The sequence below is a fragment of the Cervus elaphus genome, chromosome 33, assembly GCF_910594005.1.
Source record: "Cervus elaphus chromosome 33, mCerEla1.1, whole genome shotgun sequence".
Classification (NCBI taxonomy): Eukaryota; Metazoa; Chordata; class Mammalia; order Artiodactyla; family Cervidae; genus Cervus; species Cervus elaphus.
Genome location: NC_057847.1, coordinates 61,092,584 through 61,119,614, shown reverse-complemented (window position 1 = coordinate 61,119,614; position 27,031 = coordinate 61,092,584). Strand labels below are relative to the sequence as shown.

The window sequence follows — 27,031 nt, the reverse complement described above, 5'->3', positions numbered from 1 at the left end:
AAATAATGATACTTTAGGTGAGTTACTTCCAATTATGTCTCTCATCCCGGTGATATTATTTTCAAAGACTAGGACATGAACGCACCCCCACACCTCAACATACTCCATTCTTCTCTCCCCTATGTCCTGCCTTCATCCCTTCCTTCATTCCCGTCTCTGCTCATAACGAATCTTTGCCCAACTCCTCTGATAAATCATCGTTTCATCACTTCCTGTGCCCTGTGCGTGTATTCTGCTAAGTTGCTTGGTTGTGTCATACTCTGCACTACTCTATGGACAGTAGCCCTCCAGGCTCCTCTGTCCATGGGACTCTCCAGGCAAGAATACTGGAGTGGGTTGCCATGCCCTCCTCCAGGGGATCTCCCCCACCCAGGGATCTAACCTGTGTCTCTTATGTCTCCTACATTGGCAGATGGGTTCTTTAACACTAATGCCACTTGGGAAGCCCCTTATTCCCCTTACCCGTCTTTATCTTTCTTCATGGTACTTAATCACTAACTAAAATATTATGCATTTACATTTTAAAAGTACTTTATCTCTCTCTCCTATGATTGGATAGTAAAATTCCAATAAAGAAAGAACTGCTTTTTATTTTTTACTTTTCTTTTCAGCTATATCCACGGCACCTAGAATGATGCCTGAAAGTTAGTAGGTATTTAAAACATATTTGTAAATACATGACTAGACCATCAGGTCTTAATAAGTTTGCCTCCTAAGCATTTTCTCAAGTTTCTCTTGTCCTCTTGCTGTCTACTACACACAGTGACAGATGTTACGATATTGTCTTAACCGCCTGATATCTATTATTCCCTAAGAGCCATCAATCATCACACTAAAAGACATGTGTGACCATGCCAGTGCTGTGCTGGCAGTTTCTCCTGGTTTCTTCTGCATGTATCAGCTCCTTAACAGGACACCGAAGGAGTTCCATGACTACATATTCCACCTGGCACACTCTTTTTCCTCCTTTCATGAGGCTCCTCTTCCTTTGGTATAAGACAAAGTGATGCCTGATCCAGGAAGCACTTTCCTACTTCCATTTCCAGGGTAGGTGAGAGGATCATCCTTTTTTTCCTTTATCGATATATTTAGATTTTCTTTTAGCCATATAATTTTCTGTTTCTCTTACTAACCTGATTGTTTATTGAATCAGGTACATTTCAATTCAGGTGTATTGACTCAAGTTCATTTCTCCATCCCCAGGGCTTAACACAGGGTCTGGCCCACCATAGACTGTCAGTTATGTTGGTTGAATGAATGAAAAGATGAGTTTAGATATGCCCAGAGGCAACATGCATGCCTTGATAAAAGCTCTGAGTGTGTGTGTGTGTGTGTGTGTGTGTGTGTGTGTGTGTGTGTATTAAGAGTTGTTTGGGTAGAATAGCTGAGTACAGTAAATATGGAGCCACAGAGAAATTGACTGTAAAATACAGGGTCAGACAAAATAGAATATTTTGTTCTATTTTGCCCTTAAAAAAAGTTTTGGATTGGGGGAGTCCTAATTGTACTGGAATGAAATTGTATTGCTACCAGTAGACAAGTGATATTTTTGAAAGAATGGGAAAAATGCAGAAAAACAATTTTCCTAGTGATCCAGTGAGAACTATGTGAATAAAATTTTAATTCATCAGATTATAAAGTGAAAATGTAATCTGTTTCATATCGGATTCCAGATAAATTATGATTGAGTTTGATAGACAATTAATTATCTTCATTAATATTTCACCCAGAAATAACTTGGCATTTGCAACTTAAGTCTAGTAGAGCAATTTGACTAATTTGCTGTTACATATAAGGAGGTATGGATAGCAAACAAAGCACAATAGTCTAAGAAATCTTTGTGATTTAAAGAATAATATTTCATGTACTTGCAGTTACTGATAAAATGTGACTTTAATCTTAGTACCTTTAGAAAGTTTAGTTTCTATGACTATATTGAATTTTATGTTATTGAAAAGATTTAGCTCAACTACTTATGGGCTGGTTTATTTTGGCCAAGATAGGAGACTGAAATTTATATCTTTATTAACTGAATTGTTTAAGAGAGCATTTTATGAAGTGTCCTAGCAAAGAGTTGTGTGTATCAAAGATAGGACAAACTTTTAAATGTATTGTGAGCTCTCTTTTATGAGTCCATCAGGCAGAGAGACCGAGTAATTATATCTCTTGCAGAAGGAAATAGCAACTCTTTAGTCATCTGCAGCTTTTGCCAAATGACCTGTTTCCTAAATATTCTGCACCTGTATGTTTTTTCAGATATTGAAAAGCTCTTCAAATCATCACTTGAGAAGAAATAATAGTGTCTACTCCTTAGCAAATTAAGTTTGACAAGATGGGTATGCTTCTGTGTTTTCTATGTTGAGATTTTGCTTCCTTTGCTTCATTTTTCCTATGAATGTTGCTATAAAAATTCATATGAAATCACTACTTAGAGATGCTTCGATCCTCTATCCATGTTTCTCCATTCCAGTGGTTCTCCCTGACTTGCTCAGACTTCTTACCTTTCCCTTAGATCCACGGCAGTGAGGACCCACCACCTGGCCTTTCTCAGTCTTTCCTTCCACCATCCTTTGGTCCCATTTCAATGAGAACAGTCTTTCCCACCGGCCAGTATGATGATCACTGCCGTAGGTTTTTAAACTCTCATTGTCAACTGACTGCCCAGGCCACTTAGTGTGACATACAAGACCCTTCATGATTTTGCCCTTTGTTAACCCCTGAAACCTCATCCTTTTTCCTTCCCATGCTGACCCCCAGCCATCTTAGAATCTTGCATATCTCAATGCATATCATTCTTTCTCATGAGGCTTTTGCCTTGTCAACATACACACTTTAATTTTTCCCCCTTGCAACCTAATTCTCTAGTAGACTCCTAGTAACCTTTCAGGCCTTAGGTTAGAAATGTCACCCTTTCTGGGAAATTCCAGGCAATCTTGCTAGACAGTTCTTTCCCAAATCCTAGAACCTTTTAGGAGTTAAGTATATCTGCTGTATATCCCTTTAAAAATCAGGCCCCAATCCTAGTACTTCTCATATTTTACCTGCTGTATGTCTAGTCTGTCCTGCCCCAGAGGAGTATGGCATCCTTAAGGGAGGGACTGTGTCTACTTCATTACTGTGTGGCCGCAAACACCTGGCAAAGAGTCAGCGCATCATACATTCTCATAATTAACAAAACATAGAATATAAATCTATGCTTCTATGTAAAGAGTTTTCATGGACATATATGTAGTAGTTTTCATATGACTGCTCTAAGAATACTACAAACTTAGTTGCTTAAGATGACACCCTTATTCTTTCACACTTCTAAAGGTCAGAAATCCAAAATCAGTATAACTGAGTCAAAATCAAGGTGCAGTCAGAGCCTCACTCCCTTCAGAGCCTCTAGAGGGAAATCTATTTCCTGACCTTTTTCCAGATTCTAGAGCTGCATTCCTTGGTTCATGGCCTCTTTCTCTGTCTTCAAAACCAGTGATAGAGCATCTTGCTTTGGTGTCTTATTACTTCTTTAATGTCAATTCTGTCCCAATCTCTGTTTTCCTCTTGTAAGGGCACTCAGGATAGCCCAGATTTATATGCCTACCTCAATATCCTTGATTTAATCACACCTGCAAAGTCTCTTTTTACATATAAGGAGCCATTCAGAGGTTCCAGAGATTAGAATTCAGATACCTTTGGAGGCCATTATTTAGCATACCAGAATATGGTAAGGCTGTTGTATTTTTGCAACTAAACCTTTTAAAGATGTGCAAATGAAAAAGAATTGGAAACTTCTCAAGTATTAGAACCACTCACAAAGTATTATTTTCTTTTTTTTTTTTCTGTGTGTAGTGTCTGCACAATAGGCTTTATATGTAAACAGTTGATACCATAATCTGCAAATTGTTAGACAAAGTATTATGGCTCAAATGTAATGAAGAAAGCAAATAGAATGTATAGAGACTAACAGAATGGAAGATAATATTTGCAAATGTGTATCTGATAAGAATAGATTTGCATCCAAAATAAAGTCTTTTCAGTCAACAACAACAGACAACATAGTTGAAAAATGGTCAAATAATTTAAATAGGCATTTCTCCAGAGAAGATATATTAAGTACACATGGCTTCTAAACTTCTGGAAAGATGCTCAATATCATTAGTCATTAGGGAAATGGAAATCAAAACTGTAATCAGATGTCACTTCATATCCACTAGTCAAAAAGGCAATGTGTTGGTAAGGATGTAAAAAAACTGGAATCTCCATACATTGCTGATAAGAATGTAAAATGATAAAATTACTTTGAAAAAGTTTGACAGTTCCTTAAAAAAGATAAACACTGAATTGCCATATGACCCAACAGAAATGAAATATACACCCAAGAGAAATGAAAGCATATATTCTCATAAAACACAAGTATTTTGCAACATTACTTGTGAAAGCCAAAATGTGGAAACATCCCATATTTTCATTTGCTAATAAGTGGATAAATAAAATATAGCATATATATTTCAAATTAGCCTGGCAGTTAGAGGAATGAAGTATTGATACCTAGGATGTACTCATTGAAAGTATTTTTTTTTTTTTTTCATTGAAAGTGTTAAGAGATGGTCCCTATAGGCTGCCTCCCAGGTGGTGCTAGTGGTAAAGAACCTGCCTGCCAATGTAGGGAGACATAAGATACGTGGGTTCAGTCCCTGGGTCAGGAAGATCTTCTGGAGGAGGGCATGGCAACTCACTTCAATATTCTTGCCCGGAGAATCCCATGGACAGAAGAGACTGGTGGGCTATAGTCTGTGGGTCGCAAAGAGTCTGCCTCATAGATAAGATTGCCAGAGGGTAAGAGAACCCCAGAAGTCCTTGTCCTAATGATGCCTTTCAGGACTGATTCTCCAAATCCCGAACTCTCAAGATGTTGCTGCTTTAGAAAGTAGGGTGGTTAACCAGGGCTGTGCTAGGGTTCTGTATTTATTTTAGCAAAGTATTTCTGGCTCCAGGGTTGAGGTTAGATTAGATAAAAGAGAAAGGTAGAGAAATCATCAGAAGAGGGTTGCAGTAGTCCCCATGAGAATGAAAAATGAGAGTCCATGGGGAGGGGAAGAGGAGAAAGTATTTGAAAGTCAGGAGGGATAACACTTATTAAAGTTGGGGAAACAGGGCAGAGTTGGGAGAACTTTTGAAAACTAGGTCAGTGATGGATGTTGACATTAATAAGGGTAAGGTACAAGCTTGAGAGTAGAAAGTGGAAAACTCAGTATTGAACAGTTTGAGGACTGAGCGGAACAATTATTAGAGATGTGAAAAACCCACACAATTGAAAATATTTGAAGTCAAAGAGAGAAATTTCTGTAATTATAGTTTTGGAATATAGATTTTAGAATAGCTTACAGGTGGCAACGTGGGTGATACAGATGGCATTGATAGGGGAAAGTGATGACCCCCTTCAGACTAAGAAATATTTTTATTTGGAATGGTAATAGAAGAGTCATGTTCCTTCTACTTAAATCTTCTCACCAATTAGAAGTTTATTACTGTAACAATCAGCTGAAGTACTCTAAAAATGGCAAAGATTTTAATTTTTTTAAAATCAAAATGCCTTCCTTCATTGGTTCCAAATTAACTTTATTCAATTAAAATAGATTTAAAAATATTGTCTGCCTAAGGTCACTTCCAAAATCTGAAAATATATGTAATGCCCCTCATATTAATATCAATAAATCTTTAAATGTTTTATTTTCCAGGTTATCCAGAGTGTTTTGTGTTCTGATTCATGTGCAATTTCTAGTTTCTTCATTATTGTGCTTATTTTTCTTCAATATGTTTCCTTTTGGCAATTAGTGCCTCAATGATAGTTGAGAGAACAAGATGTCCCAATGTCACTTTCAGCCCCTCCTTTCCTGTACCAGATGCCACGTCCACACTGGGCTCCTCCCACCATTCCCCAAGCACCTTCTGTCCTTGCGTGACTTCATTCCTTTGCCAATGTTCTTTCCTTTGTCTGGTGTCTTTTTCTTTTCCAAGTGAACTCCTGTTCATGTGTTTGAGCCAGAAATCAAGCTGATTTCTTCAAAGAGCCTTTTCCCCACATTCACTAGACCAATTCTATATTTTCACAGAAACAGCGTCATACTTTCATGTAGAACATTATTCATATTAGACTTTACCTTTTTTTTTTGGCCACACAAGGCGTGCAAGACCTTAGTTTCCCCACAAGGGATCAAACCCACACCCCTTGCAGTGGAAGCAGGGAGTCTTAACCGCTAGACCAGCAGGGTACACCAGGGTATTCCAGACCTTATCTCTTTACATGTCTTCTTCCAAACTGTTAGTCCCCAGTTCTTAGCTTATTTATTCATTAATTCAGGATTTATTTATTGAAATCTACTATGTGTCAAGTACTGTGCTACACCTTGATTACACAGTTTTACACAAAGCACTTGGTCCTTGCCTTCATGGAGTTTGCAGTCTAGTGACAAGAGAGATTAAGAAAATATAAACACAGAATATATATAAGTTCAATTTGTCCTAAGTGGTATGACAAACTTGACCAGGACACTATAAAAGAATAGTAAAAGGAAGCATCATTTAAATTGGGGAATCAGAGAAGGCCATTCTAGAATCTAAAATTTAAAGAATAAATGTTCAATACGCAAAAAATACTCTTTCAGCCAGAGTACATGCTCAGATAATGTCTTTTGTATAAATGTAAGTACAATATTTCTAATATTGTATTCTATTTTTCCACATTCTTTGGACCATTTTAATAGTATTTTTGTGTAGGTTCTGTCTTGTCAACCATCTCAAATACTTCTTGGTAGATGAAGTTTATATTAAAATTTAATTAAATGTTTAATGTATAGTGACTGTTGATGTATTTTCAGTTTGCATTAAAAAAATTCTGAAGCCTGTTATTTAGGAATGGCTATAACATTTTGAACCCTATTCTGAGTATATATGTTCAGCTATCTTTTGGACACCATAATGCAGAACTATGCTTCCCACTGTGTTGCCTTTCATATTCTTAGTTGTAGCTCATTATTCCAGCTTGTTAAGCTCTCTAAATCTTGATTCTGACATCCAACATATTAGCTATAACTCTCAGCCTTATATCATCCCCAAATTTGATAAGCTTGCCATCTGTGTCTTCGTCTGAGGTGTTAATCAAAATGCTAAACAAAAAAGAGCCAAACATTTCCCCCTCAGCATCCAGCTACATGGAGCCATCCCTCGGGATGGCCCTGATCCATTAATCAACACTGGGTAACTACAGAAATCCATCCAGCTCCTTTTAGTTGTTTATGAGGGTGTCAGGAGGGATTTTGGGGGGTGGTATATTGTTTTCTACCTATAGCATCTTCTCCTTTCTTCTCTACTAGTGTAGTAAATCTATGACACAAAAAAAGATACTAGATAGCTTTCTCTGAATTGATCTCAGCCAGGTGGTGCTAGTGGTAAAGAACCTGCCTGCCAGCACAGGAGACATAAGAGACATGGGTTTGATCCCAAAGTTGGGAAGATTCCCTGGAGGAGGGCATGAGAGCCCACTCCAATATTCTTGCCTGGAGAATCCCCAAGGACAGAGGAGCCTGGCAGACTACACTCCATGGGGTCACAAAGAGTAGGACATGACTAAGTGACTTTGCATGCATGCACATGAGCTCATTTTGATGCCCAATACCCACTTCTATTTTAAAGTACCAAATTACTCTTTAATATATATTTATGGGCTTTTGCCAGAATTGGGCACTTCCATGGCTTTATGCTAACCTCCTCTTGACTAACTCTAGCCAGACTGGGACAAGGTAGCATCTCAGTGACCTGAATCCCAGGCCAAGCTGCACAGAGCCCAGTGAGGATGGGTCCCTTAACAGCTCATTGTTCCTTTCATATAGTGATGCTATTCAGGAGCTTGGTCAGACACTGTAGGGATGTAACTGTGGAATATATTTCCTACCCTGATTTAACCCACATTATAGTTTTACTGTGTTTGCTTTCCATATTCTGTGTGTTGGTCTACAGATAATATTGGCTACAATTACTGTTCTTCAGTTATTGTTCTATTACCTACTCTCTTTTTAAGATTTTGTTTTTTGTTGTGGGTGATTTTAAAAATCTTTATTGAATTTGTTACAGTGTTTCTTCTATCTTATGTTTTGATTTTTTTGGCCAGGAGTTGTGTGTGATCTTGGTTCCCCAACCAGGGATCAAACCTGCACTCCCTACATTGGAAGGCAAAGTCTTAACCACTGGACTGCCAGGGAAGTCCCCCTGTTCTATTATTTTCCTTACGAAAATTTGAGCCTCCTCTACCCTTGATTTCAGCCTTGTACTCAGTTTTATACTTTTCGTGTCCATTTTTTCCCCCTCTACTTCAAATTTGGCTTAAATTCCTATAGTTCATGCGAGTTGCAAAATATTTGATTCTCCTCTTTGTACTTAATTATTTGCCAAAACATCTATTATATTTCTAAGCCTGCTACTGCTAGCTAAGTCGCTTCAGTTGCGTCCCAACTCTTTGTGACCCTACGGACTATAGCCCGCCAGGCTCTTCAGTCCGTGGAATTCTCCAGGCAGGAATACTGGAGTGAGTTGCCATGTCCTCCTCAATGAGTTTGTTAGACTAAAATACTCAGTTATTATCTTCAGTAGTATCTATACTACCAGCGCTTTACTTTCTATATTCTCCTCCTTCTTCTTTGCCAAGGGCTTCTTCTTGGAAAAAACAAACAGACAAACAAAAAATAGTACCATCTGTATCCCCCTAAGGCCCTTATCCTCATATCTAAGACTATTAAGTCCCAGGGACTTCATTCCAGATTTCTCTTCTATTCCTTTTCACTTATGTCATCTATGTAAGTAGCAATCAATTAATTTTACAAGTTTGGTAGGTTTTTCTTAGATATTGGAGACATGATTGGGGAAGGTTAAGGTTAAGATTTTAGCTGTTTTAATGCATGTTATATATAGGCAATCTGCTCAGGGCTTTGCTTTTATTATTTTATAACACCTGTTTAACAGGAATAAAATCTCAAGGCCCACATACCTTACTCTTGATATCTTATCTCATTGGAAGAAATTAAAATATTAAAAAAATTTCAAACTCTTGACATGATACAAAGGGGTGGAACAGTGGATTTTAGGCACAGAGATCTTAAATACACCATTTTCCCCATTTCTGTCCCAGCAATTGTCCCCTATGGGGCTTTGAGCAGGACAAAAATAATAGTTATCTTGAAGGTCATTATAGTCATTTTCAGTGTTTTTATAATTTATGTCTCAGGTTGAACCAAAGCACTTTGTCATATATGCCCTAGGCAAATTTTCTCTGAAGTGTTGCATCAAACAGATGTAGTATTGGACTATTTTTAATTTCAAAGGATGAGGATAAACAAATAACCTCAGGTCTTAGGGCCCATCACTAGGTATGCGGAGAGCTAAGGGAGCAAAGAGAATCCCGTCCATCTCAGGAGGAAACGTACAGTGGTGCCCAGTTCTGCTCTTGGCTTCTATTCCCCGCAGTATGACTCTCATTTTCATGAATGTTCCTTTGGTCTGCTGAGTCTTGCTTGACAACCGAGCCTTCCCCTTCCTCCTCTGTATCTACCAACTTCTCTGTGTCTCTCATTTAAAATTCCTGGAGAGAGGATCTGACTAAGATGCTGCATTCTCTCATTTTCAGTCCATGCACATCCTTCTTTTATTTTTAATTTAGTTTCATAATTTCCCCTATCACTCTGAATCTCCAATCCTATTAGCTTCCCTGATATTTAATTTGTAACCTTCCAGCCCTCTCTACATCTGTTTATGTTGAAGTCTATGTGTTCCTGAAGTATGGATATAATTATTTAGCTTGTTTTGATGTACATTTAGAGTATATAACCATCTTACTTTTTTACCTTTTTTGGAGTATAAGTGACGCATAAGGTTGTATATATTTAAGGTATAAAATTTAATGTTTTGAAAAAAAAATTTAATGTTTTGATATACATAGTGAAATAATCCCCACAGTCAAGCTTATAAACATATACATCACCTTACATAGATAGCATTTTTTTATATGTATGGTAAAAATAACTGAGATCTACTCTCAGCAGATTTCAAGTATACAATACAGTACTATTAACTACCATGTTGTATGTTAGATTTCCAGAGCTTATTCATCTTCTGCAAATGAAACGTTGTCTCCTTTGGCCAGCATCTCCCCACTGCCCCAACTGTGTAACCTCTGGCAACCTCCATTCTACTCTGTGATTTTATGAGTTCAACTATTTTTAGATTCCACATGTAAGTGAAATTATGCAGTGTTTTTCTTTCTGTGTCTGGCTTATTTCACTTAGCCTAACACTCTCCAGGGCTTCCGTGTGACTCAAGTGGTGAAGAATCTGCCTGCCAATGTAGGAGCCACAGGAGAGGTGGGTTAGATCCCTGGGTTGGGGAGATCCCTTGGAGGAGGAAATGGCAACCCACTCCAGTATTCTTGGCAGGATGATTCCACAGACAGAGAAGCCCAGCAGACTACAGTACATGGGGTTGCAAAAAGTCCAACACCACCAAGCATGCCAGCAACACAAAATGTAGCACCCTCCAAGTTAATCCATGATGTCACAAAGGCAATATTTCTTTCTTAGGTTGAGTAATATTTCATTGTTTGTATATACCACATTTTCTTTGTCATTCATCCATGGATTGATAGACAGATTGTTTTCATATCTTGGCTGTTGTAAGTAATGCTGCAGTGAACACAGGAGTATAGATGTTTCTTTGACACATTGATTTAATTTTCTTTGTATATATGCCTGGTAGTGAGGCTGCTGAACCACATGGTAGTGATATTTGTTTGTTCCCTGATAGTGATAACTAACATCTATTGAACATTTAAAATAGGCTGTGCAGTTCAGTTCAGTTCAGTCGCTCAGTCGTGTCTGACTCTTTTCGACCCCATGAACCGCAGCACGCCAGGCCTCCCTGTCCATCACCAACTCCTGGAGTTTACTCAGACCCATGTCCATCGAGTCAGTGATGCCATCCAACCATCTCATCCTCCATCGTACCCTTTTCCTGCTGTCCTCAGTCTTTCCCAGCATCAGGGTCTTTTCAAATGAGTCAGCTCTTCACATCAGGTGGCCAAAGTATTGGAGTTTCAGCTTCAACATCAGTCCTTCCAATGAACACCCAGGACTGATCTCCTTTAGGATGGACTGATTGGATCTCCTTGCAATCCAAGGGGCTCTCAAGAGTCTTCTCTAACACCACAGTTCAAAAGCATCAATTCTTCGGCACTCAGCTTTCTTATAGTTCAACTCTCACATCCATACATGACCACTGGAAAAACCATAGCCTTGACTAGACAGACCTTTGTTGGCAAAGTAATGTCTCTGCTTTTTAATATGCTGTCTAGGTTGGTCATAACTTTCCTTCTAAGGAGTAAGCGTCTTTTAATTTCATGGCTGCAATCACCATCTGCAGTGACTTTGGAGCCCCCCAAAAATAAAGTCTGCCACTGTTTCCACTCTTTCCCCATCTATTTGCCATGAAGTGGTGGGACTGGATGCCATGATCTTAGTTTTCTGAATGTTGAGCTTTAAGCCAACTTTTTCACTCTCCTCTTTCACTTTCATCAAGAGGCCCTTTAGTAGTTCTTCACTTTCTGCCATAAGGGTTATGTCATCTGCATATCTGAGGTTATTGATATTTCTCCCGGCAATCTTGATTCCAGCTTGTGCTTCTTCCAGCCCAGCGTTTCTCATGATGTACTCTGCATATAAGTTAAATAAGCAGGGTGACAATATACAGCCTTGATGTACTCCTTTTCCTATTTGGAAGCAGTCTGTTGTTCCATGTCCAGTTCTAACTGTTGCTTCCTGACCTGCATACAGGTTTCTCAAGAGGCAGGTCAGGTGGTCTGGTATGCCCATCTCTTTCAGAAAATAGGCTATACCTGTCTCTAAATGTTCTCTGCTAACTCATGTTATTCTTATCAATAATCTAAATTAGATGTTAGTTTTATCATCAGGTTGTTGTTATTCAATCAATAAGTTGTGTCTGACTCTTTGAGACTCCATGGACTGAAGCACGCCAGGCTGCTCTGTCCTTCACTATCTTCAGGCATTTGCTTGAACTCATGCCCATTGGGTTGATGATGCCATCCAACCATCTCATCCTCTGTTGCCCCCATCTCCTCTTGCCTTCAAGCTTTCCTAGTTTCTGCATCTTTTCCAATGAGTTGACTCTGCATCAGGTGGCCAAAGTATTGTAGCTTCAATCCTTCCAAAGGAAATTAAGGAATAGGGAGGTTAAGGGTCTTGCACAAGCTTGCTCAACTAAGAATGTCAAGCTTGTTTTCTCTTCCAGGCAGTTTGGTTCCAGAATGTGTCTCTTAATATATTAACTGCCTCTATTCATTCTTCTGTATGTAGATTTGTTTATTCTTTTGGGGGCACTGCATAGTATTCTATCTTTTACAGATATTTATCATTTTATAATTTCTTTTCCCATAGTGATAAACTGTCCAGGCTTTATTCCAGTCTTAGCCAATCAACGAATGATGTGAATAGCCTGCTATGGCACCTGTGCTACAGTATGATATTAGGTAGATAGTAAGAAAGTATTAATATAATTTACCAAAAAGAAAACCAACAACAACACTAAAAACAATAACATTAACAAAATAAGGAGAAATATACCAAAACAATAATAGCTGAGAGCCTTTGAACTCTAAGGATATTTTCTCCTTCCAACTGCTTTTTACTGTTGCTTTCCATTTCTAGACCTCTACATTTATAATTGTGCTGTTGACAACTCCAAGATTTTGAGTCTCATATATGGAATCAATGCTAGAACAAAATTTTTAGGTGTGCTATCTGTATATTATGTCCCTCAAGTTCTGCTTAATCCAGGTATGGGGTGGTTTCACCTGATTATTTCCAAAGCTCCAAGACAAAAATTCACACCTTAAAATACCTTAGTTGGTACTATCTCAATCCTCTTAAATGATAAGACTTGAGGATTTTATCTAATTTCTTTTTCTGAATCATCTTTTGGGATGCTGGAAGGATGAATGAAGATATGTTAACTCCAGATGGCCTACTCAGCACATTCTTGGACCAGAGTTACACTCTTAAATATACACAGTTTACATGATGATGATTGTGAGGAAAGGAAAGTGAAAGTTGCTCAGTCATGTCCAACTCTTTGCCACCCCATGGACTATACAGTCCATGCAGTTCTCCAGGCTAGGATACTGCAGTGGGTAGCCTTTCCCTCCTCCAGGAGATCTTCCCAACCCAGGGGATCAAACCCAGGCCTCTTGCATTGCAAGTGTATTCTTTACCAGCTGAGCCTCAAGGGAAGCCTAAGAATACTGGAATGGGTAGCCTATTCCTTCTCCAGTGGATATTCTGGACCCAGGAATCAAACCAGTGTCTCCAGCATTGCAGGCAGATTCTTCACCAACTGAACAATCAGGGAAACCCTGATGATTGTAAAGATATCCCTATAAAACTAGGATGGTTGTGTAGAGCATGAAGTAGAACAAAAGAAGCTGTCTTCAGTGCTTCCTGAATTATATCTCCATATTTTGAACTTACTATCACCTGTTGAACATTGTGAAGGTACAGAGTTTTATAATGGAGAGACATTGAGGCAGTAGATTATAGAAGTCCCTGCAAGTCATTTCAAAACAGCTGGGACTTTAATAAAGGAGTAGGAAGGGGAACAGAAGGAGGAACATGATTGGTAGGACTGGGGATGATAATGTGCATCTCTGTGAGATGATGGATGTTCACTTAACTTATGGTGATAATCATTTCATGATGTATGTAAGACAGATCATCATGTTTTATACCTTAAATGTATATAGTGCTGTATTTCAATTATATCTCACTAAAAGTGAAGGGAAAATAGCTATTCAATTTATACTTTCTCTCACAGTGAAGGAGAAATAGATTTCTCACAAACTTATGCAGTACATTTGTAGTCTTGCTTACCCGAGTTAATTTTTTTCAAAATTTGTTTATTTTTTGAAGTGTAGTTGATTTGCAGTGTTGTGTTAGTTTCAAGTGTGTAGCAGGGTGATTCAGTTATGCATGCCTATTTCAAATGCTTTTCCATTATAGGTTATTACAAGATACGGAGTTTAATTCCCTGTGCTAAGCAGTGGGTCCTTGTGGTTTATCTATTTTATCTGTACTAATGTGTATCTGTTAACCCCAAGCTCCTAATTTATCCCTCACCCCCTTAAGTTTTTAATGGACTATATCAAGTTGTATAGCCCCATATTCCCTTGGGATTTATCCCAAATGGGAATGTGAGGCAGAGAATACCACAGTAAAGAAATTTAATTAGCAGAAACTGTATAGCACAGTATAGTCTGCTTGTTACTCGAATACTTCGAGTTTCCAATATGAAGCAAAGGATAATCATGGCTTACAGTTGTCATGCTGGATGGGCATTGCAATAACAGATGCTGCAAGGTTATTAGGGAGGAACTTTTTCCAATAATAATGATAATACTTGACCTATATTAAGCATATGATTGCCTGGCAGGTCCTGTTCTTCTTCTTTACTCTCAATATGTTTTTCTTTAAAATCTCATAATGTCACTTCGGTCTCTACTGGCCTTCAAGCTCTGTTTGTTCAATATTCTAAATATTTCTATTATAATTGGCGTAGGATTATTAGTTGTCATGTACCGAAAGATGATCATTACCTGTTCTGTTTGATCAACAGACAAAAATTCACATGCACACTTTCCTCATTCCCGTATGAAATAAAGGTCTGGGTCTTGATGTGAAAGTAGCTTTCTTGCAAAGACTCAAGATGTTGGATCTTCTCCTATATGTGATTTTTCAAGTTGGGACTGTCTTCCTACCTCCCATCTCCATTTCATACACCGAAGATGATACTATAACTTCTTTGTAATGAATAAGAATAGTAGTCCATGCTGTTTAAGTCGCTTCAGTCATGTCTGACTCTTTGCAACCCTATGGACCGTAGCCTGCCGGGCTTCTCTGTTCATGGGGATTCTCCAGGCAAAAATACTGAAGTGGGTTGCCATGCCCTCCTCCAGGGGACCTTCCCCACCCAGGAATCAAACATGCATCTCTTACATCTTCTGCATTGGCAGGCAGCTTCTTTACCACTAGTGCCACCTGGAAATAGTAGTTCAGTTCAGTTCATTTCAGTCGCCCAGTCGTGTCCAACTCTTTGCGACCCCGTGAATCACAGCATGCCAGACCTCCCTGCCCACCTTCCCGGAGCTTACACAAACTCATGTCCATCGAGTCGGTGATGCCATCCAGCCAATCTCATCCTCTGTCGTCCCCTTTTCCTCCTGCCCCCAACCCCTCCCAGCATCAAGGTCTTTTCCAATGAGTCAACTCTTGACATGAAGTGGCCACAGTATTGAAGTTTCACCTTCAGCACTGATCTCCAGTAGCATATTGGGCACCTACCGACCTGGGGAGTTCCTCTTTCAATATCCTATCATTTTACCTTTTCATACTGTTCGTGGGGTTCTCAAGGCAAGAATACTGAAGTGGTTTGCCATTCCCTTCTCCAGTGGACCACATTCTGTCAGACCTCTCCAACACGGAAATAGTAGTAGCCATGGTTAATTTCACATTCCAGATGCTCTAATGCACAGAGCAATTCTTTGAAATTGGTAATAATTGCCTTCATTTTGCAGATGTGAAAGTTGAGGCTTGAAGGGGTTCAGTGACAGCTGCAAATTAATACCACTAGTAGTAAGTGTCCTGGTTGACTTTGAAATTAGCTCTTTCCCATTTTCAAGCCCATGCTATTATCCACCGTGGCACTGTTCCTATCTCATAGAAACTGAGTGTTCACTGTGTGGTCCACGCTGTTTCGAGCTCTCAATTAATCCTCACAATAATCTTATGCAGTGGGTACTATTACTATTCCCATTTTATAAATCTGATGTTGTAAACATTGTTATGAAGATCTAGATGATAAATATTTTTAGCTTTGTGGGTCATACTGTCTCCATCACAGCTAGGCATCTCTGCTGTTTCAGTGGAAAAGTCAGTGTACACAGCACGTAAATGACTGCAGCTCTATTCCAACAAAACTACTTAAAAAAGAGTCAATTTGGATTTGAACTGCAAGTCACAAGTGTCCAGTTTTTGTTTTAGATGATACAGTCTTTGTTTTAGGACTTCACTGGTGGTCCAGTGGTTAAGAATCCATCTTGCAATGCAGAAATGTGAGTTCAGTCTCTGGTGGGGAACTAGGATACCACATGCTGCAGGGCAAATGGGTCCTTGAGCCACAAATACTGAGTCCGCAGACCACAACTAGAAAATCCGTGCACTTCAACAAAGTTCCCTCATGCTGCAACTAAGACCTGACCCTACCAAATAAAATAAGTATAATTTTTAAAATGTTCCAAAAAACTAAAGCTGAGAAAATTTAGCTACCCAATGGCTCAGTGGTAAATTCTCAGTGGGAGATTCTGCGTGCAGTGCAGAAGATGTGGATTTGATTCCTGTGTCAGGAAGATCCTCTGGAGGAGGGCACAGCAACCCACTCCAGTATTCTTGCCTGGAAAACCCCACGCACAGAGGAGCCTGGCAGGCTACAGTCCGTGGGGTCACAAAAGAGTTGGACACGACTTAGTGACTAAACAACAACAGAAGATTTAGATAGCTCTTGTTAAAATGGGGGATAGGCCTAGGAAGGCATGATATCCCAGGTCATCCATTTGTTAACACTTTTTCTTACCATAATCTTCATTCTTCTAATAGGTTGAATTTTGTCCCCCAAAATATGTTAAATACATTAAAGTCCTAGCCTCCAGTACCTGTGAAGGTGACCTTATTAGCGACCAAGGTGTTTGCAGATGTAATTAAGACAAGGAAATTAAGATGAGATCATCCGGGATTTAGGGTGTACTCTAAATCCAATGACTGGCATCCTTCTAAGAGGAAGGAGAGGGGAGTTTTGAGATACTAACACTCAGGGAAGACAATCTTGTGAAGAGAAGACAGCAACTGCGGGTGTGCTCCCACAAGCCAAGGAATGCCTAGAGTCATCAGGAGCTGGAAGGGCAAGGAAGGGGGTTTTCTCCCACAGACTTTGCAGGCAGCACAGCCCTACCAATACCTTAATTTCACACTCCCAGCCTCTAGAACTTTGAGAGGATATTTTCTGCTTTTTTAAGCTAACAAGTTTGTGACTCTTGATTATGACAGCCCTGGGAACTGAATAAACTCTTTTCTGTCACCTTTTGTTCTCTCTTCTGAAAGACACTTCAGGTCACTCTTGAAACTTTCTCCTGATGTAAAAGGCCCTCTCTCTTTGTGAATTGGAATCATCCACAGTTCCTTGACATGATTACTATAACTAGAAGATTATTGACTATTTCAGTTTTCTTATAGGAAAAGTAATTAAACATCTCACCCTTCCTTTGCATCTTCTTTTGTTGATGAGCAGTTATATCATGAAATATCAGTAAATAAAATCACCAGATATCTATTTGTCTATAGAAGACAAGAGAAACCTAAATGTAAATCTCTGGACTGGCTGATCCACAATCCATTAGGAAACAAATTTATTGGTGAGTGAAACAAATTCACCATTATCAGCATGCAGTATAAATCAAGGCTAGGAGTCCTATTTAATTTTATACCTTGGTAATATTTTAAAGGTTTTTTACAGTAACTTGCAAGGAGTTAATGTGCTATGAATTCATTCCAGTACATTGATTTCTGCATTAGTTCAGTGAAAGATGCAGTTCTTTGGCAAAAGCAAACTTTTGGAGGTAAATTTGATTGGTCATGTAATCCATAATTTAGAATCTTTAATAACAACTTATTTCATTGTTCATGGATAAAAATCACTGGATGACCCAACATTCCAGCAAATAAAAAAATAATTGATATTTCATTCTGAAGTTTATTCTATGCACACCTCAGCACAGAATGAGCTTTGTTCTGTGCCCCAGGGCTTGCAGGAAGTTGGCTCTGAATGAGGATGTTCTCATCTGCCTCTTTCTAGGTATTCATTCTGTAGTAGGTATTTTTGACGTCTCTTTTGCCACTTTTAGGAATTATGTTTAAATGCTGGTGCTCATAAGATGCAGGGTACTGATGGCCATAGAACTCAATCCACTCAGTGAAGCTTAAACTTCAGACCTCTCTCTTGCATGCACCTTTTCTGAGGTGGAGCTTTCTAGGTAGACTCCTACTGTATTCCTTCATGTGATCAGATATGGAGTGGGTTAAAAGAGATTGGAGACCTGGAGTCCAATTAAGGAGCCATTATAATAGTCCAGGTGAGAGATAACGAGCATCTGGCCTTGGCTGGTGGAAGCAGACTTGGAAAGACAGAGATGGACTCAAAACACAATTGATTTACTGATCCAATAAAAAATCGCTCATTTTGTCAATGTTATCTTAGCCTTTAATTTATATGGAAATGATCTGGAATGAGAAATGGCACCCAAATTTGAAAATTATTACCCTATAATTTTTCTGCTTAAGCATCTTTACAGAATTATGTTCTCTATCAATCACTAGCACCAAAAACAAGATAAGGAAAAAGCATTTTTACCTTGCTATATAGCTTTTAGTAGTGGTAAAATATTAAATGCTGCTTGTATTATATGTTATTTTTCCACAAACTCCTGCTTATTATATTTTTGACCTTACAGTATTAAAGAGAATTACAAAAAGGACATGCATTCTTACATTTTTATTTTCACAAGAGAAAATCGAACGATTGAGATTTAATATTTTATTCCAGATCACATAAGGTCAGACCTTGATTTATAATCCATATCACTAGTCCTTTTTTAAAATAATAAATTATACATTTTCCTGAAATACTTATCTGTAGGCTCAACTTTTGCAAAGTCACTTTCTCATTGGATGGTGCTGCCATTCAGACTGTGCTAACTGCTGATATAACTTAATCTTATTTTCCCAGGACATTACATATAGATGCTCAAAATGCTCTAAATATTTGTCCCGTAGTGCTCTTTACCTGATCTTCTGAAGATATACTTTCTTATGCCAATATTGATACATTAGGATAATATAGGTTATGGTATGGTAACAAATGGAACCGACAGTTTCAAAATCCCAGAGACTGAAAGCCACTAAGATCATTCAGTAACCATGTCCATTGTGCGTTTGCCGGGGTTTTTGGACCCTCTGGTATATAGAAAGAAAGCGGGGGACAAATTACACTCTAGCTCTCTTTTATTAAAAATAATTAATTAATTAATTTACTTGTTTGTTCTTGGTCTTAGTCGCAGCATGTGGAATCTGGTTCCCATTCCAGGGGTTGAACCTAGGTCCCCTACACTAGGAGTGTGGAGTCTCACAGCCACTGGACCACTAGGGAAATCCCTACACTTGAGCTCCTAAAGCTGCCACCTGGAACCAACACACTTCACTTCTTCATTTCACTGAATAAAGCAAGAAGATAACACCTCAATTCTAGAGGCAGGGAAGTGTAATCATGCCATGTATCCAGAGGCAAAACCAAAAATATTTGGAGAATAGCACTGATGATGTGACAGGAATAACAGTGTCTCAGATGTGCTCTGAGATCAGCTTTCAGAACTTTGAAGAAAATGTAAATTACTGATTGTCTGATGTAATTTAAGTCAAGATTGTCTCAGGGCAAGGAGATGTCATGAGAGGACTTTATACAGGCTCTTGCAGCCACAGTCCTACAAATTACCCGGTAACACTGTCTTGTCTACAATCCGCAGCTTTGCAGTGTTTCAAATGCCAAGTTTATTATGTGGTTAAAGCGTTCAGTCACTTTAATTCTAACAGCATTTATTTGCAGTAATGATAAAAACTGCTTTGGTACACACAGTCCTAATTGAACGGTTCAGATGGTTCTGTGTCTAGTGTTTCATTTGTCCTAACATCCTTAATATCTTCTAAGAGCAAAATATCTCTTCTGTCTGCCTAGAGGAGCCAGATAGGAGGCTATTAATGCTGAAACTCTGTCTATATGAACACCTACAGATACCATCTACATTAAATTGCCTGGGTAATTCAATTTAGAAGATCAGTTCTTTATATGATTTGGTTGATTGATTAAATTGACACTGATACATTTACTTTGAGTAAGTGAGCCAGGTTGAGCAATTAGTCAAAAACCTGTGCTTCCTGAAAAAATGTGCCAGTCAATATTTTCACGTGAAATACTTAGACAGTTGAAGCCAGAATCCATTTGTTACCTCAGATTGTTGTATGATTTATATATATTATTTGTATCATATAATTAAAGTCATTGATTATATACTATGTGTTTTGTTTTGTTTTGTTTTTTTCTTATTTATAAGACTGTTCTCTAGCAAAATGTGAATTTCTTTAGGGCCAGGGTTGATTTTCTGACTTGTCACTCTAGAACCAAAGAGAACATTCTGGCGTCATAAAAATGATTTTTTCCTACTTGATTGTGAGCTGTGTATCTCCATCAAGTCTGGATTCAAGTTCCCTTTCTAATTCTTACCAGTCTATAAGTTGAAGCTTTTGACCTTAATGACTTTCAATAGCTTTTCATCTGAAAGTTCACCAATAAATTATATTTTTAATTAAGAAAACTAGTTGACACTTAGATGATTTTCTTTCTGGTAGATATAATAAAATTTAATACATAATTATGCTATGAAATATTTAGGGAATCCAGAAAACTTTTTCCTTAATGTGATTATTAGAACTTTGTATGACTTCTTATTTAGCTGTATTCAGGTATCTGATACGGTTGTGGATCCAAATAAGCTACTTTGTTATTTGCAGTACCATAACCATCAATTATAATGGTTAATATTAGAGAGTCTGTGCTGATGGGTTTTCATATATGCAGTAAAGATATTCATCTACCAGTAAGAATTATATTTTCAAAACCATTTTTTTTTATTGTTGCTATTGTTATTCAGTCACTCAGTTGTGTCTGACTTTGCAACCCCATGGACTGCAGCATGCCAGTCACCTCTGTCCTTCACTATATCCAGGAGTTTGCTCAAACTCATATCCATTGAGTCGGTGATGCCATCCAACCGGCTCATCCCCTGTTAACTAACCCCTTCTCCTCCTGCCCTCAATCTTTCCCAGCATCAGGATCTTTTCCAATGAGTCAGCTCTTCCCATCAAGTGACTCTTCACATCAGGTGGCTCTTCGCATTGCTCCAAAGTATTGGAGCTTCAGCATCAATCCTTCCAGTGAACATTCAGGGTTGATTTCCTTTAGGATTGACTGGTTTGATCTCCTTGCTGTCCAAGGGACTCTCAAGAGTCTTCTTCAGCACCGCAGTTCAAAAGCATCAATTCTTCCATGCCATAACTCAAAAGTTTAACAGAAGAAACAAATGATACTTTAGGTGCTTTCCAACTCTTCCCCTCTCAGGCCTCCAGATGCCTAAACAAGGTTGGTCCCATTTTGAAAGACTGTATCTTTGAAAGAATGTAACTGATGTTCATGAGCAGGATTCTCAGTTCAAGATATAAACGCACAACAGTAAGCTGGCACTTCAGTTCACACTACCTAGCCACATGCTAATGATATGAAATTTTAAACAGATGTTTGTCAGTGTTTCCCTTGAGAACAATGGCAAAGTATTGATCTAATTTCTCAGATTCTTTCCTGTGATAATATTAAAACATCTGCACCCATGCTTTCTCCACCTTTCCTGAAGACTATCTAAACCATTCTGACTTAAGTCATCACATACTTTTAAGTATGGTACATTTTCTTAGATAAATAATAGGACTAAAATGTATAAATAAATCTTTAAATATGGACAAATGAAGACATGATATCATTCGAACTCACAAAGTTCTCCCAGCTCTTCACTTTGAACTGGGGAAGAGATGAGCAACATTTTATTTTTGGTAGTGTGTTTTCATTCTTTTAGCAGTGTTAGTCAATGGAACATTCACTGTCTAGGCAGATGTTTGCTATTACTTTACACAGTAGGAGAATATAAGTAAATTAATCTAGGTTATTTCCTCAGGATTCATATCATCAATATTTACTTCTTTCACATCTTCCAAAACAAGATTTTCAGAGGGCAGTGAGAGGTGTGAAGGGGAAGTGTTAGTACTTGAATGCTAGAAGAAAAATATTCACAGCACATAATATCCTGAGAAGTGGTCTTATCAATGAGGCCGTTATATTTAGAGAGCTGTGTTTTCACCTACATCTATTGAACTAACCTAAAGAGCAATATGTGGGGGTTACTAATATAGATTGAAACCAGGTACCTGGGCTTCAGCTCTGTTGGGGGTAAATCATTAAATTCCTCCAGCTATAACATACAGATTCTATGAATATATTTTATTCAGCTCATCTTTATCTATAATATCAATAGATACTTTTTGAATACCTACTATGTACAATGTATATGGCTTATAAAATCACTATGTTGGTTGCATTCTCTACTGATAATTTTGTAATAACTATCATACTCAATTTCATATGCATACAGATAACTAAAATAGAACATGAAGGCATCCACAGGTCAAGTAATATGTTGGTCCAAGCAACATATTCTGCTTATAAATTATAGTGTAAAGTATTTTCAGTAGAAAAAGTGCTTCTTTCATAGCAATTGGATTTAGATTTATGAATGTTGCCAACGCAGCTAGTCTGTGGTATGTTTTATGGAAATGAACTTTTAAAACATATATGAAGTTTCCATAGTCAGAAATTGGGATTCTCTTATGGCAAGTTAACTTGTAGGTAGTCACATTTGATCATATTCTGCTACCAACAGTTGTAGGTATTAGGTAGATAAAACTAATCCTTTCAATTATAAGATAGGTGTAAAACTATGCAGTTATTAATGGTTCTCAGTATGATCTTTCCTTTTGAGTATACTCTAGCATGCAAATAACTTTTCTGAAAAATAAATGTCACTGTTGCTCAGATCTGTTGAATTTCAGAATTATATTTTACTCATTGAATTTATGACCTTGACTTTCATAGAGATCCTCTGGGTTCATGTCTTATCACGGGGAAAAAAAAGAAAAACATATCGCTAAGAGGCCCTGTAGTTAAAAGTCCTTCAATATGCAAATATAGATGATATTTAAGTCTCCTTGATTCAAAAGAGCATCTAATTCAAAATCTGCTTTAAAATAGAATCTAAGTAGACACAAGTAATAACAATTTATTTATATTACGTCTCCTGAAATTTCATATTTGAAGCATTTACACCAAGAAAGTTAGTTTCACTTAATTACTAGCCTGCTTTTTTCATTCAGTAGCAAATGGAATTATTTTGTGACTCAGTTTCTCTGTAAAACCAAGTAATGCCTGTGGTCTCTAGTTAATCCTGTAGTTAGCATTTTTTACATGCCTAGTACTAAATTAAAAATCAAAACTCCTTAGTAAATGACTGTACAATTAAAACTATGATAAATGATAGAGAATGTTAACAATCCCAAACAGAATTTGTTTTCAACCTCGGAGGGATCCTTCTTGGTGACTTAGGTGTTTAAAATGTGCTCTTTCTTATCAGTGAGTGTTATTTGGGGAATGCACAATCATTCTAGTATTAATTAGTAGTATTAATGTAAGAGAAATGTAACTCTAAAATTAGAGAGTGAGAGAGTGTAGAGAGATAGCAAGTGGTGAAAAGATGGCTTATATAAGAAAATGAGTATCTTTTCCATTGTGATATGAAGATAGAAGAAAAATATGGAAGTTCATACAAATACAGTCATAGGAAATGAAAACAGTTCATATTCATTCCTATTTCTTCTGAAAAAGAACAGATCTTAAAAGTTTGAAGACAGGAGAGAAGGTTTGGTAAATCTGTCATGTGGAATGGGAGCGAGAAGAAAACTCAGAAGAATCACCAAGCAGTGTGTGGCATTAGCACTGCCTTAATCTCCGCTTGGTTTCCATTATTAAGCACAGAGTAGGAATGTAGTTGGACCAGTTTAGATCTGAAGTTTTGCCAGACTGGGCATGGCAGAGGAGTGATGCGGCCAGATGGTCAACCAAACTACAAGAGAGTAGTTGAAGTGTGTGTGTGTGTGTGCGCGCGTGCGTGTTGTGTCTGATTCCTTGCGACCCCATGGACTATAGCATCTGAGCCACTAGGGAAGTAATGAAAGCTACACTGGTTAGAGGAAGAGCAGTGTTTTCATGAGGAAAGGCATAAATATTACTGGAGAAGATGAAGGAGTCTATGTGGAAAGATTTCAAGATATAGGAGAGGGAAGGGCAGGAGGAAAACAAGTCAAGGCGGTTGTTCTGAGACTAGGTTACACATTAGAATTCTCTGGGGATCTTTGAAAACTACCACTGCCTAGGTCCCATCCTCTGAGATTCGGTTGAATTAGTCCATAGTATAACCTGGCCAATGGGAACATATTTTGTGGCCAAAGTTGAAAATCTTTGTTTAGAGCCACTTATGAAGAATCTTATAGTTTTTGCAAAGTGGTTGTCACTTTATTTTCAAGACAATAGAGAACCAGCAAAGGTTATAAAAGGACTAGTGTAAATTATTATGTATTTTAGAAAAGTAACTTTTTCCTCAGAGTGACTGACCAATACCAAAGAGAATGATTTGGAAAAAAGGAGACTCGTGGAGAGAATATTTAAGTATTCTGGGCCAGAAAGAGTTGAACCAGGGATGAACCGGAAGAATTATAGAGTAGGGGACATTGTTGTGATGCTTCAACATAAGAACTAGTTAATATATGTGTAAAATGATGGAGCCTGGTCTAAGGTAACTGAAATATTTTTTATTTTGGATAATCTGTTAGCTTTCAATTGCTGCATAACAAATTAACATAGACATAGCTCTTCAAAACATGTATTATCTCACAGTTTCCATGGGTCCGGAGTACAGCCATGGCCTCTAAATTCTTTGCTGAAGAGTCTCACCAGACTGTAATCAAGTTGTAAGTTAAGATTTAAGGCTCTGCAGAGGTGTGATTGAGGGAACCTCTTCTTCCAAGCTCCCTTGGAATTGTTGGCAGAATCATCTTCATGTATTATAACCTGCAGAGCTGAGACCCCTGTTTCCTTGCTTGCTGAGAGCCAGGGGCTGTCCCCAGGCCCTAGCAGCTGCCTGTGGTCCCCTGCCCTGTGGCCACCTGTAGGCATTTTATAGCACAGCTATTTGCTTTTTTAAGACAAGTGGAGAATTTTGTTCTACACACACACACAGACAAAAGGCCCACTCTTTTAAAGATTTTCACCTGATTAATTCAGGACCCCTCAGAATAATCTTCCTTTGGATTAATTCAAAATTTGGCATACTAGTAATATCTGTGCATTCTCTTCCCTTTTGCCACATACCATAATCTAATCACAGGTCTTGCCCAAATTCAAAGGAAAGAGATTATACAGGTATATACACCTGTATATACAGTATGGGCTTCCCTGGTGGCTCAGACGGTAAAGCGTCTGCCTGCAACGTGGGAAACCTGGGTTCAATCCCTGGGTCGGGAAGATCCCCTGGAGAAGGAAATGGCAACCCACTCCAGTACTTTTGCCTGGAAGATTCCATGGTTTGAGGAGCCTGGTGGGCTACAGTCCATGGGATCCCAGAGTTGAACACGACTGAGTGACTTCATACACCAGTATACAGAAATCAGATATGTTGCAGTTAATTAAGGTGAGGAATATAAGAAAATTAGAATCTTCTAGGAGAAAACTGGTGACCTCAGCTTTAGACATGTTAAATTTGAGGGTAATAGGGCATCTGATTAGAATAGATCAGTAGGTGGCATAGAATTTATTGGAGAGATGGAAATTGGGAATACATATTTGGTAATGATCTGTAGAGGTGATGGTTAATCAGAGAAAGATTGTAGCAAGAAGTGGGCTGAGGACAGGAATAAGAGCTAGTAAAGCTAGAACATCTACAACCATACCTCAACCCTCACCTCTTGATTCCAGTCCAGCATCTCATGTACAGCCTTTCACTATTCCTCTTTTTTTTTCTTTCAGTAGTATCCTGCCCTTCCTAATCTGTGGTTCAGTCTTTGTCCTCCTCCTACCTTCAAGTCACACCACACAGCAGTGAGAATCAAGATCTTTCTTTGTGAAATCTTTGCAGACCAAAGGCGCTGAGATTGACTATATTATGCTCTCTGTTCCCAGAAGAGGAAATGTAGATCCAGTGCATGGGGAGATAGTACCATCATTAACCCTGAGCTGCTTCATTTCTTCTTATCAGAAAGCGAGACTTTGCGCTTTTCCCTTCTTCCTTCCTCAATCCCAGATTTGCCTATGAAGTAAGCAGATGGCACAAATTTGGAATGGAGAAGTAGTCATATGTATCTCTCTTGGAAATCTTTTGTTTATTGAAACCCCTGAAGCAATATTTTTAGGCAATCTGATGTCTAATAATGGAAACAAAGTTAAATTTGATCAGTACATTTTGATCAGACTTTCTTCACTTCTTTTAAATATTTTCCAGGCTATATTCAAGAAGAATGTGTCATTCCTTGCCCATTTGATTGCAAGTTAAGTGACTGGTCAAGTTGGGGGTCTTGCAGTTCATCTTGTGGGATTGGAGTGAGAATTCGATCGAAATGGCTGAAAGAAAAACCATACAATGGAGGTCGCCCGTGTCCCAAATTGGATCTCAAGAATCAGGTAAAGTACATGAAGCAAATACAGAGCTGAAAAAGTATCTCCTTTATTATTTCCTGTTGAAATTGAAGTCATTATCTTGTTATAAGTAGCTCATAAAAAGTTATTAGAAGTTCAGAAGTGTGGATAAGAAGGTAGAAATTAATATAATAGAATTAGTAATAGAAGCTTTGCCCACTCCTAGACAATGCCGAGAACAACTTGGTAGTAATAGCTATAATGATGTTTACAAAAATGAAATCCAGTTGGTTTTTAAATTATCTTGAAATGTTATTTGATTAATCGTATTATAAAAGGTTTGTGTGTGTATGTGTATGCAATAATGTTGGGAGAATGTCAATTACTTTATGGCTATAGATACAATGAGCGGTTTCATCTACATACTCCAAAACTGGTGTTCTGGTTTTCCTTTACCTAACTCTTCATCCTAATTTTCTTTGTTCCTAATCTTGTC

General features: G+C 38.1%; 1 protein-coding gene across 1 annotated transcript in view; it reads left to right on the top strand.

The window, feature by feature from the left end:
* Positions 1–27,031, top strand: part of THSD7B (thrombospondin type 1 domain containing 7B) — a 989,572-nt gene that overhangs the window by 732,032 nt on the left and 230,509 nt on the right. Inside the window, exon 15 of the mRNA XM_043894410.1 lies at positions 26,402–26,580. Coding sequence (XP_043750345.1) covers positions 26,402–26,580 — 179 coding nt within the window. The remainder of the gene's footprint in view (positions 1–26,401; positions 26,581–27,031) is intronic.